The sequence below is a fragment of the Furipterus horrens genome, unplaced genomic scaffold (genome assembly GCF_987537825.1).
Source record: "Furipterus horrens unplaced genomic scaffold, mFurHor1.1.pri manual_scaffold_11, whole genome shotgun sequence".
Classification (NCBI taxonomy): Eukaryota; Metazoa; Chordata; class Mammalia; order Chiroptera; family Furipteridae; genus Furipterus; species Furipterus horrens.
The window spans coordinates 8204664-8222860 of record NW_028327181.1 but is presented as its reverse complement, the minus strand read 5'-3'; the positions used below and the strand labels follow the sequence as shown (position 1 = coordinate 8222860).

Below are 18197 nucleotides of genomic sequence, written 5' to 3'. Positions count from 1 at the left end.
GCCCGTAAAGTCGAGAGCATGTGGACGGGCACCCTGAGCTGCCTTTCACTGAGGCCAGCACAGCGTTTCCTCCAGCACAGAGCCGACCCCGCGTCTTCAGCTGAGCACCACATACCGTCGCTGACTGTGTCACGCAGGAAGTCCCTCTCGGTCTGCCTGTAGCCGAGCACATGTTGCCAACCTCGCATACATTCCGTAGCCAAGGGATAGCTGAGTCCCTGCGCTCAGCCCTCGCACGTGCCCAAGGCCAGCACTCGCTGGCCCTGGCCCTCTCCTTCCCATTGCATCCTGGGTGGTTCCCCTCACCCCCTCCTTCAGGGAGAGATAGGGCACCATCCATTCTCCCCTCTAGGTACCCGGAACCCTTGCGTTTCTTTCCCCGTAAAGGGCCTCCCCTCCCCCGAGGTGACATTGAAGTCCTTGGTCTGGCTACAGCCCGTGACAGCCAGCACAGGTAGAGCGTGTGTGTGCCGGTGTGCATGCGTGTGCACACAGATGTGTGTGTATGTGTGTGCATGCATGCCCAATGCTGGAACATTCAAGGCCACCTTCAGGTTTCAAGGAGGTCTGAGTTCTAACCCAGGCTGTGCCATTAACTTACTAAGTGACCTTGAACAAGCCCCCTGACCTCTCTGAGCCTCAGTCTTCCTCATCTGCAAAATGGGGAGAAGCTCGGCTCTGCCCCGACCACCTCTGGGAGTTGTGCTGAGAAACAAAGGATAACAGCGAGGAGGAAAGCATCTAGAAAACCCTCAGGGCCCATGCAAGTATGTGTGTTGTCATTCTTGCCCCGCAGCCAGCCACCGCCCGCCCGCACTAACAACACAGCCCCCCCGGTAGGTTGCATGACTTGTTTGGAGAAGTGACTCGATGTGTGACTATTTTAGGGCAGAAAATACACTTATGTATATTTAGAACTTCCCCGATGCTGGAGTGAAAACTTTGAAGAACATCCAGCTTAGAAACCCTGCTGCCAGATTGCGCAATTTCTTCTTTTGTCTTTTGCACTCAGCTTGGTGTATCGAGTTTTTGTGTTTCGTTTTGTGTTTTTGTTTTGGGGTATGGGTTTTTTGTTTGTTTTTTGGGGAGTTTGGGGGGAGGGTCTTGGGGACCTTTTTTTGTTTGTTCTATTTTTTATTAAATTTATTGGGATGACATTGGTTCTTAGGGCTCGTTTTGTTTTCTTTTATGTTTTGTTTTTGCCCTGAGATCAAACTTACCACTTTTAGACGAAAACTGGAAACCGGTGTTTTTTTTTCCCCTTAAGTCTCACAACTTATGAGCCTCTAATACTGAGGGTTGAGTCCCAATAGCATCTTCCTGCAAAACAATTTAATAAGAAATCCAATCTCCTTTCAGTGCTGAGCATTTTCCATGTCGACTTGAAGTAGGGAATGGGACAGACCCTTGAAATATCTAAGGACCGTAACTTCGTGGAAGGAGCATCATCCAATAAAACACTCTAGGGGGCTGTAAATGTTCTGTATTTCTGTCCCCCAATATGGCAGCCACAACCACATGTGCTTGTTGAGCACTGGACATGTGGCTAGTGCCCGTGGGAAACAGAATTTCTCATTGTATTTAATCTGAATTAATATAACTTTAAATTTAAATAGCCACGCATAGACAATGGCTACTCGGTGGGCAATACAAATCTAGGTCCTGGCTCCTAGCAGCATTAGCATCTCCTGGGTGTCTATGAGAAATGCAGAATCTCAGGCCCTGCCCCAGATCTACTGAATCGGAATCTGCCTAACAACATCCCAGGCTGATGCTTATGCACATTACAATTTGGGCAGCAAGGAAGCATGGTCTCATGGTTAGGGGGTGGCCTATTCCTGACTCCTTGCCAATGAAATCATTTTGTCTGTCCGGGTCTCAGTTTCCCGAGTCGAGTGTGGTCAGATACCTTTTAACATACACAGCATCAAATGCAGATGGCTAGTGCCCGTCGTGGTGGGTGAGGGTAAGCTGGTCCATTGCAGAGGAGGCCTTAGGGATGTTATGGTCTCACTCATCACACAGGAGAGGGTCCTACAACCAGGACTGATCATCGGAGATTCACTGGGATGTTGAGCTCAGGAGGGGGCTCCAAACCAGAGCTCATGATTCTCTCTCATTTTGGCAGGAGCTACAAGGTCAGGTTCAATAGTGTGTCCTCCTACGCTGACTCCCGCAAATCTTCAGGCGATGGGCCGGACCTCAGAGACAACTTTGAGAGCACTGGCCCCCTGGCAAATGTGAGGTGAGCAAGGGGCCAGGGCATCGGGGATGACGAAGGCTCTTGGGGAACTGGCCTTAGTTGCAAACTGGGCTCTTTGTTAGGGGGGCGGGGTCTCCCTTCTATGCCCATTCATCCCTCAACCAACCAGCTACACCCTGACTGCACCTAACCCCTCTTCATAAATGCACACCCTCGGTGCGCCCGTCTCCCACGTTTGACCCCATCACACACTTATCACCCCCTCACTGGGGACCCGCTGCCATAATCCAGTGGCTCCCAAACCTGGTGTGCATTAAAAGCATCCATAAATGTTTGCAATATACTCATAACCAAGCCCCACCTCCAGAGATTCTGGTGTAATTGGTCTAGAATTGGGTCCAAGCATTGCTTTTTAAAAATAAAAAATCTCTCCCATTGGCTCCAATGTATAATCAAATTTAAAAAACTGGCCTAACCCCTGTGTTTTCAAAAGCATAGTCACATGCCATGAGATAACTTTAGGTAGTACCTGGATGTACGAGTATATTTTGTATTTCTGCAGTTGTGTGTTCAGTTTAATGGGCATTGGGAAAGAAATAAAATGGGATGTCAAACCCTTGGTTTCACAGATACTGGTCGAGACAAGGCTGATAGAAGCAGAACATCCAGGGATCTCTAACTAGATCTCCACACCTACTCAGGGCAGTTCTTAGTAGATGATTGAGTTCACAGGCTCCCTAGATAGGGAAGTTGTGTCCATCAGTACACTTTTTAATAGATTAAATGTTTTAAGCAGTTTTAGGGTCATAACAAAATTGAGGGGAAGGTACAGAGATTTCCCATATACTTCCCACCCCCCAAGGCACACACTCGAGACACCCCATATACTTCCTGACCCCCCCCCCACCGTACACACAAACAGCTTCATCCACTGTCAACACCCCACAGCATAGGGGTACATGTGAACAACAGGTGAACCTACATTGATAGGTCATGATCACACAGAATTCGTAGTTTACACTAGGGTTCACCGTTGGTGTTCATTCTTACAGGTTTTGACATCAGGATATTTTTTTAGCTTGACGTTGAAACATCAGTTGCATAGTTTGGCTGTCAGACCCATTTTTCCCTTATTAAATCTATCGTGGCTTAGAGCAGGTGACTGCCAGCTCCAGCCTGTGGGCCAGATCCAGCCTGGCTGCTGTATATTTCTGTACGATTCATGAGCTGAGAATGGTTTTTACAAATGAACATTCGCAGTTCATTTAATTATTTTTTAAAGAAACACTACTTGTGAGCCCCAATTAGGTAAAATGTTATCTCCCATCAAAAAGAATTACATTCCCATTAGCAGACATATACTACTAAAAATGGTACTCAGCTATAATTATTATCGTTATTATTATATACTTAACTTTATCAATAAATATATGTGGAAATTTGTTTTCTTTCTTGTTATAGAAGTATCTACTTTGCTTCTTCACCTACAAGTCTAAAAATATTTACTCTCTGACCCCATATATAAGTTTGTCAGCTCCTGGTTTAGAGGGTTAAAGTAGGAATTTTGAAACCATAAGGTAAGGATTATGATGGAAATATGAGTCTAGGAAGTGACTATGATGCAGATCTTCAGGTACATCGGGAAGTATATTACAGGATTCTCTCACTTATCGTGGGTATTACAGTCTAGACACACACACACACACACACACACCCGCGATAGGTGAAAATCCGTGAAGTAGGAACCTTACATTTATTTTATTATTTATATATATTTTAAGGCTTTATAAACCCTTCCCACACACTTATAAACCATTCCCAGTCCCTTATTAACCTTTCCCACTCCCTTATTAACCTTTTCCACACTTTTATAAACACTACTTATGCTCTTAAACATATTCTACACTCTTAAACCTACATAACTTTAACAACATACGTATACAGTACCGCAGAATCCCACGAGATAGCAAAAAATGTGCGATAAATAATTAAATATAATATTTTTTTAAATCCCGCAATACAGTGAGGCTGCAATAGGTGAACCGCGATATAGAGAGGGACCGCTGTATTGAGCTAATCACTTGCACCATCTGTGAGTGAACCCAAGTGGGCTTGATGAGCTGGTGAGCACAAATTAAAAGCAGGCTAAATGTGCTAATAAGTAACAGTATTGGTGGTAGTCAGGTATGGCGGATGTTGGCAAATACAAATATTGGAGGTTTGGGGAGTGACACCTGAACCACACAGCGTGCTGGTGCTGGGAGTTTCCAGATCTGCTTACGCTGAAGGCACACCTCCAGCCAGTCCACTCCTGGCCCCCCCACTCTCTAGCCTTCAGGCTGCTGCCCTGAGAAGAAGAGGTAAGGAATCCAGGCCCAGGAAGAGCGTAGGTGAAGGAGTGGTGGGGGGAAACACTGCCTAATCTCACATTCTTTCCTTGGAAAGGCTCTGGAACCCCAGGGGGAAGAGGAAAGAGAGCAGGAGGCATGAATGTGGGTTTGAACACAGTGGATATGAGCCTGTGTTAACTTCCCTTGGCCCCGTGAACCCCCTGGCCCTATCTCAAGTTCATTCTCCAGCGATGGAGAGATTCTTCCCAACTTCTCCTGCCTCCTTCCCTCATCCCCCATCTCGGTCTCTCACCTAGAAATGAAATTCGGGGACAGAGCCAGGCCCTGTATGGAGCAGGTACAACAGCAGCTCCCCTGGCTTGTCAGCAGAATACTCCGACCTGGGAAGGAAGTGGCGTGGGGTGTGCTCATCCCACTTATGAACCTGTCATTTCCGTTCCAAAGAGGTCAAGACCTACAGCCAGGACCACGTCCCAGAAGTGGGACATTACCTGCCTGTAGGACACAGTGAACTAACCAGAGGGGCCACCTGAGGCTCAGCCCTCCACTTCCCATACTTGAAAGCAGCCAGCCCCATCTCAACATAGACAAAAGTCCCACCAACCTGACCCCCATCCATTCACACAGCAACACATTCGTGGGGGTAGCTATGCAAAGAGAGTTGGAGAAACTAATTAATTTCATAGACATTGCAAGGGATAGGGCCAGAATATTTATCAGTCATTCCTTGCCTTTTAGAAGGGCCTGTTCATAACCAGTATATGATGTGTTAATAGCAAGTCCTCTTGATCTTCCCATGCGTACAGGTCCCCAAGGACCTCTATGCTATAGTGTCCATTATCTTTGTACTTAAACCTGATCTAGTTCTGTAGACTTACAGAACTTGTAAAATTGAAGCCTTCTGATAATGTAGACTAATGTCCCCAATTAGTCCAGCTTAGGAAGGGACACACAGGAAATAGCCAATGCTTCTGCATGATCACGGTCCCCAACTCACCCTTCTTAGGACAAACTGGGAATTTCTCCTGAGAGCAGTATCCCCAAGCAGAGACCAGAGGAGGGGAGTCGTCCCAGGGGCTCTCAGATTTAATGATGCCCTTCCCCAAATAGGCTTGGGGTAGCCTGACCTCCATGGCTAAACTCAGTCCTTCTGAAAATCCCAGATGGATTAACCTGCTCACGTGGCCATAACAAAATACCACAATGTGGCTTCAACAACATGAAGTTATTTTTTCGCAGTTCTGCAGACAGGTTTCTGGTGAGGCCTCTCTTCCTGGCTTGCAGGCAGCCACTTTCTTGCTGTGTCTCGCATGGCCTTTCCACTGTGCACATGCAGAGAGAGGGAGTGTCTGGTGTCTCTCCCTCTTCTTATAAGGACGTCGGTCCTATTGGATTAGGGCCTTAACATTATGACCTCATTTAATCTCAGTTACCACCTTGAAGGCTTCATCTTTAAATATAGTTACAATGGGGGGTAGGGCTTCACCATATGAATTTTTGGGGACACACTTCTGTTCATTACACTGAGCATCCCCAAGACCCCCAGAGTCCCTTAACTTGGGCTTTCTGTGCTCTGATTGGTAGGTTCTCAGTGTTTGGCCTTGGCTCGCGGGCATACCCCCACTTCTGTGCCTTTGCACATGCTGTGGACACCCTCCTGGAAGAGCTCGGAGGAGAGAGGATCTTGAAGATGAAGGAAGGGGATGAGCTCTGTGGACAGGAGGAGGCTTTCAGGACCTGGGCCAAGAAGGTCTTCAAGGTAACTCCCTTCCCAGATCTCAGAGAACCAGGGGAAGAGGTCATGCTCCCCTTAACCCCCAAAGACAGACTACCTACACCCTCAGAAACAGAAGAAGCTTGAGAGAACCCCTGGTACTTCCCCCAGTATCCACCCAGGAGACAGCTTGAAACAACTCGGATGAGTCTGGGTGACTGTAAAACACATTCTCCACCCTGACTCCAACCTACTGCCTTGTGGGTAAGGAATTGGTCTACAAACAAAATTCTAAAGTCTTGGAATTTCAGGGCTGGGAGGAATCCATCCCTGACTCACATTCAGTTGACAAACAGGTAAAACACATAGTTGGTTAACCAAACCAAGGGCCATGCTGCAACCCAGAACTCACATCTCACTTGTCTGCTTTGAAAAGCTTATTCCTCTTCTGCTAGGGATTCACGGACCAGTATGGTAGCCACTAGTCACATGTGGCTGTTCAGACAGTGGCCCAGTTGGTTGGGCGTCGTCCCCAAAACTGAAAGGTCGTGGGTTCAGTTCCCAGCCAGGGCACTTGCCTAGGTTGTGGGTTTGATCCCCAGTCAGGGTACGTACAAGAGGCAACCAATCAATATTTCTCTCTCACATCAATATTTCTCTCCCTCTCTTTCTCCCTCCCTTGCCCTCTCTCTAAAATCAATAAGCATGTCCTTGGGTAAAGATTTTTTTAAAAAGGTAAACTGTTTAATTCACATTAAATATGATGAATGGGTAAATAAAATGTAGCATGTTTATGCAGTGAATACTATTCAGCCATAAAAAGGAATGAAGTATCATACTGTATCATGGATGAACCTTGAAATAATGTTAGGTCACGTATTTTACGCTTTCCTTTGTACGGAATGTCTGGAATAAGCAAATCTATCAATACAGAAAGTAAATTAGTGGTTGCCAAGTTTCAGGGGAAGTGGAAATGGGAGTTACTGCTAATGGGTTCGGGGTTTCTTTGAGGCCAGGAAAATCTTCTGTAAGTAGTTAGTGGTGGTGGTTGTACTCCTTGTAAATATACTAAAAACACTGAATTGTACATTTTTAAATGGTGAAGTTTATATTATATGAATTATGTCTTCTCACTCTGTCACAATATATAACTATATAAAATACAGTTCATTTATATATTATATATCATATATTAATTTATATATCCATCACTTGAATTAAAAGTCTATTTCTCGGTAGCAGTGGCCACATTTTGTGGGCTGAAAAGCCATACGTGGCCAGCAGTCCCGTATCAGACAGCACAGAGCAGTTCCATCCCGATAGAACATCCTATTCTAGACATGAGGCCACAAGAGAATAAATGAATGATGGCCCCTATCTGCATGTGGGGAATGATTCAATTGGCTCCCTAGGGAAAACAAAAAGCAATGAATATAGACCCACCTTTACCTGCCCCTTCCTTGCCCTGGAATACCTTCTCATCAGTAGCCCCCGGAGAAAGGGGGCTATGCAGCCTTCTGTCGTTCAATTGATACTTTTCATTCTGAATACAAATACAGGTGAGAGCCAGAGGGGAAACTAGGCCTCTGAGCTGTACAGACACCTGTGTGGGGAGGCTGTATCGATAAGACTGCTCCTGCATTTCCTCCTGGACAAGGAGACTAGAAGTACCTCGGCTCTTTCCAGCCCTGAGATACCTGGATGGTTCCTGACTTCAGCCAGCCAGCTTTGAGCATCCTAGAAGCAGGGCTTGTTACGAGCCACCCTGTCCTTCAGCTGTCACCCCCTGTCCTCACATTCCACCCCCAAACCAGCGGCCACCCACCTCTCTGTCTCTGTGGATTTGCCTGTTGTACACATTTCCTGCGAATGTGCTCTTTTCTGTCTGGCTTCTCGCACTTCAGCACAGAGTTTTCAGAGTTCATCCACAGCGTAGCATGTGTCAGAACTTCATTCCTTTCTCTCCTTTGAAAAGGTTTCTTTATTTTATAATAAGTTGAGATTATGGAAAAGTTACAAGGAGGTAGAGAGCGTGTCCTTCACCCGCCTTGCCTGACAGTTAACATAACAATGGTACACGTGTCAAAACTAGGAACGTTGACCCAGTAATAGGAATTAAACTATAGGCTTTATTCAGATTTCACCTGTTTTACTGCTGAGGCCCTTTTTCTGTTTCAAGATCAAATCCAGGATGCTGTATGGCATTAAGTCGTAATGTCTCTCCCATCTTCTCGGCTGCGTTTATCCGTCTTTCCTCTTATGATCTTGAAACTTTGGAAGAGTACTGGCGAGGCATTTTATAGCTGTCCCTCAATTTGACTTTGTCTCATGTTTTTCTCAAGGTCTGAGTGGGGCAATGGGTTTGGGGGAAGACTATCACAGAAGTAAGGTACATTCCTTTTTATGGCCAAATAGTATTCCATCACGTGGATATACTACATTCCTTTATCCATTCATCAGTTGGTGGACATTCGAACCATCTGAAAATCAACACAAGGCCAAAAATTGGTAAAAGTTACCCATGAAAACCTTTTGAGTTATCCATGGCTTTTATCTCAAAAAAGTAATTCTGAACAGTAATTCTTAGGATCACTAAAGTTGGAGAACTTACGAACTTGGCAAAACAAAACAAAACAAAAGGTATCTGCAGGGACCCAGACATGCAATCGATTCTACCCTTCATGTAACCCTTTTAAATCTTTAGAGGAAGATGAATAGGACATTCTAAAGTGTTTATTTTCTTGTTTAATATTAGGCCTCTACACATGTTGGCTTTAGAAATAAGTGACACAGAGTGACATATTAAATAGATGTTAGGTCCCAAAGAAAAGTGTAGATGTGATCTATCCAGTGCGTCAAAGGCACTCGAGAAAATACAGGATGGATTAGTGGTTGGGTGGATGGGTGCATGAGTGGATGAGTGGGTGGGTAGATGGGTGGGTGGGTGACGGGATACGAGCCATGTCTTGGGGCTGTTGGAGGGGAGTCCCCCTTGGCTGACCAGCGTCACTAAAAGCCCTGGTGTACCACAGGCAGCCTGTGATGTGTTCTGCGTGGGCGACGACGTCAACATTGAGAAGGCGAACAACTCCCTCATCAGCAATGACCGCAGCTGGAAGAGGAACAAGTTCCGCCTCACCTACGTGGCCGAAGCTCCAGAACTTACACAAGGTACCGCTGCCCACCCTCCTGGTAGCACTCGGAACAGGAAGGGGCACGGAAGCTCGGGAGTTCTCTCCTCTGCCAGGTGCTTACAGAAGGAGGGTTTTGTTGCTCTGGTCTGCCTTTAGTTCCGTCCTCCCGACAGGAACCCGCCGCTAGGGCCCCATGCTCCATGACACGAGTGTGAGGAGGTATCTCTCCCCAGGAGTAGGGGGCGCCCCCCTGACCCACCCTCCTCTCAGCCAGGCCCCACCAGATTTGCTCTGTGTTCTGCAGCACCCACAGCTGCCCCACCCACCCAGCCTCACCTCTTCCCTTTCCTCTCTTCACTTGGCTCCAAGGACGCTGGGCGTGGGCGCGCAGGGAAGGTCGTAGACACTGAAGGCTGCTGAGCCCGTATCAGGAAGACTGTTGCTTTTCTCCCCGCAGGTCTGTCCCATGTCCACAAAAAGAGGGTGTCAGCCGCTCGCCTCCTCAGCCGCCAAAACCTTCAGAGCCCTAAATCCAGGTAGGAACAGCCTGTGCCCTCGGGTTAGCCCCCACGGGAAGGCCAGCGTCCTTGCTGACTGCGGGGACTGGTTTCCCGCCACCATCCCGAGGACCACCGACACACCTTGGCCGCTTTGTAGCATTTCCATTGCCTGCTTGTCCTCTGCCAAGCCCCAGCCTGGAGGGGCACAAAGAGGAGAGGGTTGTGACCCTTGTGGAGAGAGAAAAGGGAACGGCCTCATAAAGAATGTCTCGTGTAGACCACTCCCTTGTAAGATGCCAGTTGTGCCATAGCATCTTGGTCCAAATCACTTAGTCCAGGCGTTTCTTCCTTGCTGATGATTCTTCTTGGGAGTCCTGCTTAAACTCCTTGGGAATGACGGGAGGCTCATTACCGCACAAAACAGCCACTGTGTGTTTTGAAGTCCTGATTGTTAGAGGTTATCTTAGTGTAGCGTAGAACCAATGCACATCCTCCTAGCACTTCGTTTTGACCCCAGTTACATTGTTCAGTGACATCCAAACAAATGCGGTTCTTCCAAATGATGAGCCAAGACCTTGACCCATCTGTCCTGGGCCCCAACTCCTTCCAATTGCTCTTCCCAAGGCCTGGTTTTTCATGCCTTTTGCTTTAGTAAAGGGACACACTCTGTCCTTCTGAGAGTGTCACTTTCAGACTGGTCACAGTGCAGTGGAGATCCTGTGATCACTGCCAAGGGCGCTGAGGCTATTATTACCGTTTCTGATCAGAACACGGCACGCTGACGCTGCCCGGGATCGCAGGCCTTGTTCTAAACAGCCCTGCTGGTCTCCCGTTTAAGCTTATGGATTTGCTATCAAGTTTCAGGAGGATTCAGGCAGGTCTGCTCATCCCTCCACTTCTGTTAGTCTGTGTTTTAATCCACATGAGGATCTCTGGAAATCTTGACTTTGCATGCATGGCCTAGGACAAAGCGTGTTCCCTTGAGCTGGACAGCCATGGGCTCTGACCCAGCCTCTGCCATGCAACAGCTGTGTGACCTTGGGCAAGTCCCCCGGGTCCTCTGAGCTCCTAAAATGAGAGCGGCGGCTACAAAGATAACCGATGTTTACCTGGTACTTTCTGCCTCCCAAGCACCGTTTTGAGTCCATTCTGTGAAGGATCTCTCATCGTTCTGACCAGCTCACATTTTCAATGTGAGAAATGACTATTAGAAGATGCAAGTGACTTTTTCAGGGTCACACACACTTGGTTTCTCTGGCTCCAGGGCCAGTGTACCGAACCCCTGTGCATGTAGCCTGCACTGCATTGCAAGGCTGCTGTATTAAAGGCAGGTACACCAAGCAACACTGCATCCTATGTTCCCGTTACTACTCTTTACCCGCCCAGCTTCATGCAGTTGCCAATTTAGTATGCCTGCTGTCACGGACTTCAAGACTCTGGTTAAGTGATCAACGGGGTGGAATCCCAGGGCCCTCGTGTGCTCTCCTAGGCCCCCAAACATTAACGAAGCAGATTGGGAGATTGATCCCTCTGAACAGCTAGTCGGATGCAAACTTCACATCATCACCATCTCTGACAGAGAGAAGGACTCTGCATTGGAAACACTACACATCTTACTTTCCGTTGCTGTCCTCTGCAAAGGTAGGACTTGAGTAGCATTATAAGGAAAGGGGCTAAGAATCTACTGGAAATTTCTTTCAGCAACACACTGTAAAAGACCAGATCACAACAATCACTCCCTAAACCGTAGTCCATAAAAAGCAAGTTAATTTGCAAATGTTTGATGCTAAGTTGGACCAAAGTCCCAGAATAAACCCCCCCACCCCACCCTCGGGAAAGGGCAGCTAACTCCAAGAGAGTTTCAAGTTTAGAACTGGAAAATAGCACGGGCTAGCACATGAAGGTTAAAATTGCATCTGGTGTTCATCTCTTTAAAAGCAAGCTCTCTAGCACCATCTATTTTCAGGCTTACTACCATTTCCAACTTTATAAGGTTTTTCTTCTTTTTAAGGGTTAACTGAGTAAAAAGCATGACGCTGTCTCCCGTTTTTCCCTGTCCAAGACCCACGTCTCTGGCCCAGGAGGCCATAAGCTATCACCAGTCACCCCCACTAGAGACCCTTGATAGCAAGCAAAGTGCTTAAAGAGGAAGCCTTTTGAGGGTGGTCCTTGCAAATCTAAAGAGAAACATGAGCTGTGACCACAATTACTGCCTGGCCAGGAAATAACTTCTCTAATGTATGAACACCAATTAGCAAAGGATAAGGAAGAGAGCATAGTGGGGCACTAATGGGTGGGGTGTGGGCCTGAGTCCTGGAGGGAGTCGGAGGGAGGAAGGTGAGTGCAGGACAGGCTGGAGGTGATGGGCCAGCAGGGGTGGTGGAAGGACATGGAGGGAGAGAGAGTGGTGGGAGCAAAGGTGCAGAGGGGCCTGAGCTTTTGGCCTGCCTTAGAGAGTGGCGGGCCCTTACACTGGGGAGCTCTGGAGGGCTGAACTCTTCATTTCCATCCCCCCTCAGATAGAGCGCCTCTCTGCCGCTTTTTCCATCACAATAGAAAACATCAACGTTTGGCTTAAGCCAAACACTAAGTCTCCTCATCGCCTCCTCTCCCACTGCACACCCGACTCTCACCTGCCACCTTGAGCAAAGCCACGGTGACCTCTGGTCTGACTGGCTATAGTAGTCACCTAACCTGTCCCCTCGTTTCTTGGTTTTTCCCTCAAAGACTCAACTTACAAACAATAAGTAGCCAGAGTAATCTTTTAAAAATATAAATTGAAGCCTATCACTCTGCAGCTCCACATCCTCCAATGGCTTCCCACTGAATGCAGGAAACCTCCAAACTCCTAGCACGATAGGTCATGGCCTCGGCCCAGCACTCTGACCTCCTTCCTCCACACTCAGCCACGTCCTGATCGCTTTGCACGCACTCCAGCCTCCTTTCCCTTCCTTGGCCCTGCCGCACAATTGCCTACCCCTGGGCCTTGGCATGTGCTGCGCTTCCTTTTGGGAATGCTGTGCCCCCAGATCTTTGTACGTCTACTCCTCATGGTCCTGGTCTCTGCTCAAATGTCAAAGCACCAGAGAGGCCTCCTTGGCCACCCTACCTGATGGTCCCATAGCCCACCGCCCCCAGCCCATCACCACCCACTCATCCACATCACCAGCCAATCTGAGAGACCTTTTTAATTTACATCCCAATGACAACAGGATACTTTGTCTTTATCCATCACTTATCAGTGCCTAGAACAATGTCTGACACGCACTACAAATTTGTTGAATGATCCTATTAACTCAGACTGCTCTTGATGGTCAATGTTTACCTTTTCCGTGGAAGACTGAACATTAGCTTTTTTTTTTTTTCCATTTAATACTGGACATTAGCAGACTAGACTATATACTTTTATCTGGAACTTTGATAGTGAACCACTGCCAAGTGCATGCATGCATGCAGGTGTGTGTGTGTGTGTGTTATGTTTCCGTGTGTGGATGTAAGTACATTACAGGCAGGGGCTACTCTGGGGGAGGAGGTGGAGAAGGCCCAAATGGCTGCTGCCTCCCCAATATTTCCCTTTCTTTCTCCTCAAGTGTTTTTTAATAGTCCATATGTGTCTCAAGAATATTTATTATTTTTTTAAAACCCTAGAAAATCCTACACTTAAACCCGCCCCCCAACAAAAACTGAGATTTAGGACAACTGGTCTCCAGGCTAGGGCTAGCTAGGATCAGCTTCCTACTCGGCTTCAAGGACCAGCCCATCAAGGTACCCTGGGACCCCACAGCCATTCTGTGCTGGGGTTGTCAGCAGGCCATATCTGGTCAGAGGCTTGCAAAGTCCCCTTGGTCAAATTCCCAGCACAGGCAGCGCCTGGGCCCACCTCCTAGCTAACCTGCCAGCTACATCCCCATCCCTGTCCCTTATCTGCCTGACCACCTTCTGCCACATTCAGGAGGACTTGGGGCCAGTGGCTGTGAACATGAGCCAGCTCAGCAAGTTCGTGTCCTCCGCATTTCTATTTTGTACCGGCCAAAAGAACAGAGGCAAATATACTTCTGAAAGAAATCGTGATGATCTGGGAGAAAGTGGAAATTGATTTGCGGGCCCTTCAAAGGCTCCCTGTGGTTGTCTCTGGAGGCTCCCAAGTGAGCAGCCCCACAGCGCCCCCTGCTGGCTCTGTGGCCCCTGCTGATTCCCTTCCCTGGGCCAGCGGTGGGTTAGGCCTTTGCTCTCCGGGAATCAAGAGGGGTGCCTGCTCAGAGCAGAATCAGGCCTGCAAGTCCATATAACTGACAAAAATCAGTGCCCCAGAGAGGGCAAAATCTGCCCAGGGAAGAAGTGTGGGACCCCAGGCCCTAATGCCACCATTCACAATTTCAATCACCAAGCTCCCCGCAATACAAAGGACCAGGGTGCCTTGCTTCAAAGAAGTCCTTGACACCCCAAAAAGCAAGTGTGCCAGCACAGCTATTTTTATTAATGGGGGCTGTCTGCAGCACTAAAGGGCTCTTGGAAAAAACTCCTTTAGATAGCAAGTCCCCTGGGTTCATTCAAGTGTTGATTATTCAAGGGACAATGTAGAAACTTCATGTTGGCTATCAGGTGCTCTACCAACTGCAAACCAGTGAGCAACAGAGGAAAAGCAGATCTGAAATGCAGCTGTAATTGGAGGCGTATGAAGGATTGGAGTTAAGTGTGATCCATCGCAAAGTTTTCAGATATTGTGTAAAATGTAGTATCTGTACTAAAACTCTGAAAGAACCAGAATGTTCATAGTCTGAGAATTCATTCTTGAAGCTGTTCACTTAGCCCAGGCCTCCTGCACCTGAAATACAAAATCAGTGTGAGAGGGCAGGACCCAGCAGGTGTAGGCAAGGTTCTCTCTGGGTTTTCTCCTTAGATCTCTCCATGGTAACCGTATAATATCGGGGGGTTTGTGTTTAACAGCAACCTGAGCTTAAGGCCAGGTCCTTTTTCCTTTTTCCATGACAACATGAGGACCTCCAGTTGCAGAAAGATGTGGAGCTGAGGAATTGGGGTGGGGAGGATGGAATTTCAGATTGGCTCCAAAGGGGTAGTAGTTGCTGAGAAGAGCCCTGCTGGTACTGAGGACAAAGTCTGTTCTGGCAGCTGGGAATCTGAGGCTCCTTCAACCAGCAAATACTTCTTGAGCACCTACTATATGCCAGATAACAAAGTAAACTCTGCTGTGGGTCAGCTGATGGTAACTGCTATGGAGAAAAGGAAAGCAGGAGCAGGAAGATAGAAAAACAAAGGAGTGTGAGGACTGAGCCCTGGGGGCTCCAATGTCCAGAGTTTGGGGAGATGAGAAGGAGCCAGCAAAGGAGACCAAACCAGGGCAGCCAGAGATAAGAAAGGGAGAACCTGGGGTGCTAGAGTCCACGAGAGGGAGGGAACAAGCCGCCATGTCCTGAGCTGTACCCATGACCAACATGAGCACTGGGCACCAGCTGCTGGATCCGTGGGGAGGAGCTCACGGGTGACCTTGCTGAAGCCGTGGTGTGGAAATGACGCGGACAGAAGTCTGGTTGGCATGAGCCCCAAGGTGCATAGAAGGAGGGAAACTGCAGCCACTGGACGGACAAGGCGCAGAGAAAGGGGCAGTAGCTGGTGGCCCTTATCCGGTTGTTCCCTGGTCCTTCCCTCCAGCCGGTCAACCATCTTCGTGCGTCTCCACACCAACGGGAGTCAGGAGCTGCAGTACCAGCCTGGGGACCACCTGGGTGTCTTCCCTGGCAACCACGAGGACCTCGTGAACGCCCTGATCGAGCGGCTGGAGGACGCACCCCCTGTCAACCAGCTGGTGAAAGTGGAGCTGCTGGAGGAGCGGAACACGGCTTTGGGTGAGTACAGTGGCACCTGGCACCTCCCTGGCCACTCCCAAGGGCCCGTCCCTTCTCCGGGGAGTTCCAGCAGCAGGGGGTGTCCGGGGAAGAGGAGACCTGTTCTTGGCCTCAGTCACCAATCCATGGAGGAAAGTGGGTCTCTGTCACCTCCAGCTTGTAGGATGGAAGGCTCCCCATTTCTCTTGGCTGGACAACCTTGGCCCAGCTGGCTGACAACTGTCTGTGATGCCAGCACATTGGTGGTTCCCCGTTGGGGGCACTGATGTGAGCAGATCCCATTCCTCTTCCTTGTGTCCCCGCTGCCCATGGCCCAGAGAGTAAACAGTAGCTGAAATCTGACCCCACCTCCTTTTAGATCCAAAGGCGCTATATGAAGCTCAGTGGCCCACTGGGCACGAACCATGTTTCTGCCCTCATTAGATCCAGTTCCAACCTATGTCAGTGACCATTCGTGACATTCCTGTTGAAGAGCTTACAAAGGCAAATGGGCCTCAGTGCTTCATCTCAGTAGGCGCAGGGGTGCTCAGGGCGCAGGTACGAGTAATGGCAGTGACCTTGCGTGGCAGCCTGTGATACAGCGACACGTCACCTTTATAAAGGAGCTAGGGTGTCAAGTCAGGGCGGAATGTGGAAATAGTAAGTAGCCAAAGCCCTGCTGAAAATCCCTCAGGAAGGTGCCACTTGGGAGAGACATACCATCCCATAAGGAAACCAACCCCAGGCAGCTCTTATTCTGTGTTAAACTGGGCCTTTTTTTTTCTTGAGTTCCTGCTAAAGAAGTGACTTGCGTTAGAAGTTATATTGAATGAAAAGTACATAGAGGCAGTACAGTGTGGCAATTAGAAGACAGGTTGCCTGACTTCATACTTCTGAGCTGTGTGACCTTGGGCAAATTCCTTAACCTCTCTGTGCTTCCATGTATCTCAATTGGAAAAAAAAAAGGGGGTAGGGGATAATAATAGCACCTACTACCTAGAATGGTTGTGAGTTTGGGGCGATGAGAAGGATTGAGTTAATAATATAAAGTGCTAAGAACAGTACCTGCCATATAGAAAGTACTAGGTAAGTGTTAAGCACATTTGTAATTTTAAGCTCAAGAATCCTACTCAGAGGAGTGAGAGGCTGATACTGTGAGGGGACAGACAGAGTCAAAATAGATTCATAACTCACGCTCAGTTGGTGGCTCACTGCGTAGAATGCCAGGGGACTGTCTCGTGCTATTTTAGTATTGTTTATTTTTTAATTTTTGGATTAGTGTGCTCAGTGGATTTTGGATATGCCCCTTGCACACATGAGGTGTAGATGTGGGATATGAAAGGTGGAGAGGCGGGATTCGTGGGCTCACCTAGCCCCACCCTGACTTGGACCCAAGCCCTCAGAGCTCAGAGCCTCCTCCCCCGACCCCATGCCAACCTCCATTGTGCCTCCACAGGAGTTATCAGTAACTGGACAGATGAGCACCGCCTCCCGCCCTGCACCATCTTCCAGGCCTTCAAGTACTACCTGGACATCACCACACCACCCACGCCATTGCAGCTGCAGCAGTTTGCCTCCCTGGCCACCAGCGAGAAAGAGAAGCAGCGTCTGCTGGTCCTCAGCAAGGTGGGTGTCTGGACGCCTACAACCCCAGGGAGGGTGCCTTTCACCTCCCAGGCCTTGGAGAGTTGTAGAGTATTACCACAATTCTCCAGCAGATGGCAGTCTTGAGCAAGGAGTGCCATTTGCAGAAAGTTGCCACAGCGGCTAGTCCTTCTGGGTTAGTCCCGACCAGCTCACCTGGTTCTAAGCCCTGTTGGAACAAGAGCGACCTCAATGAATCTCAAAGTTCTTTGGCCACAGTAAAAACTGCTGTTCCTCCTTCCTTTGGAACCCTGGAGCTTCCATTAGTTCCATCTCAGCCGATGCTTGGGAGAAAAAGAAACAATCTCACAGTACCCTGTTTTCAAAATAAGCCTTTTCCAATGCTGAAGAGCTGTAGGTAGGACTTCAACATACAGGAGGCCTCTCGTGGAAAGGTGAGGCCAGCAAACAGGGCTGTTACCACCCTTGCTTAGAAACTGCTCCAAGCTGCTGTAAAGCCTTTCTCAGTAAGAATCGGACACGGGAAAGGCTTTGTTATACGGTGCACTTAGAATGGGCTTTTCCCCTCCTCAGAATCTGAACCTCCTGGAAGCGATTAGGGACTGCCCAGGGCAGCCTCAGAGAGGTAGGAACAATAACTCCAGAACCCCAGGGAGTTCCTCTGTTCCCTAGTAACAGCTGGGCTTTGCTGTCAACACGCCCCAAACACGGTTCCCCGTGCCCTAGCCTACCTATTCCATCAGGGCTGTCATTTACCGTCCGAGCATGGTCTCTGCAGCTGCGCCTCCACCCTCGCAAACCCCCGGACTGCACGTCTGCATTCTGTCCCGGCAAGCTGTGACTCCCT

General features: G+C 48.5%; 1 protein-coding gene across 1 annotated transcript in view; it reads left to right on the top strand.

Moving 5' to 3' along the window:
• Window positions 1-18197, top strand: part of NOS1 (nitric oxide synthase 1) — a 73527-nt gene that overhangs the window by 44058 nt on the left and 11272 nt on the right. The window contains exons 16-22 of the mRNA XM_090257785.1: window positions 353-454; window positions 2129-2245; window positions 6139-6313; window positions 9301-9439; window positions 9860-9938; window positions 15573-15766; window positions 17202-17371. Coding sequence (XP_090113911.1) covers window positions 353-454; window positions 2129-2245; window positions 6139-6313; window positions 9301-9439; window positions 9860-9938; window positions 15573-15766; window positions 17202-17371 — 976 coding nt within the window. The remainder of the gene's footprint in view (window positions 1-352; window positions 455-2128; window positions 2246-6138; window positions 6314-9300; window positions 9440-9859; window positions 9939-15572; window positions 15767-17201; window positions 17372-18197) is intronic.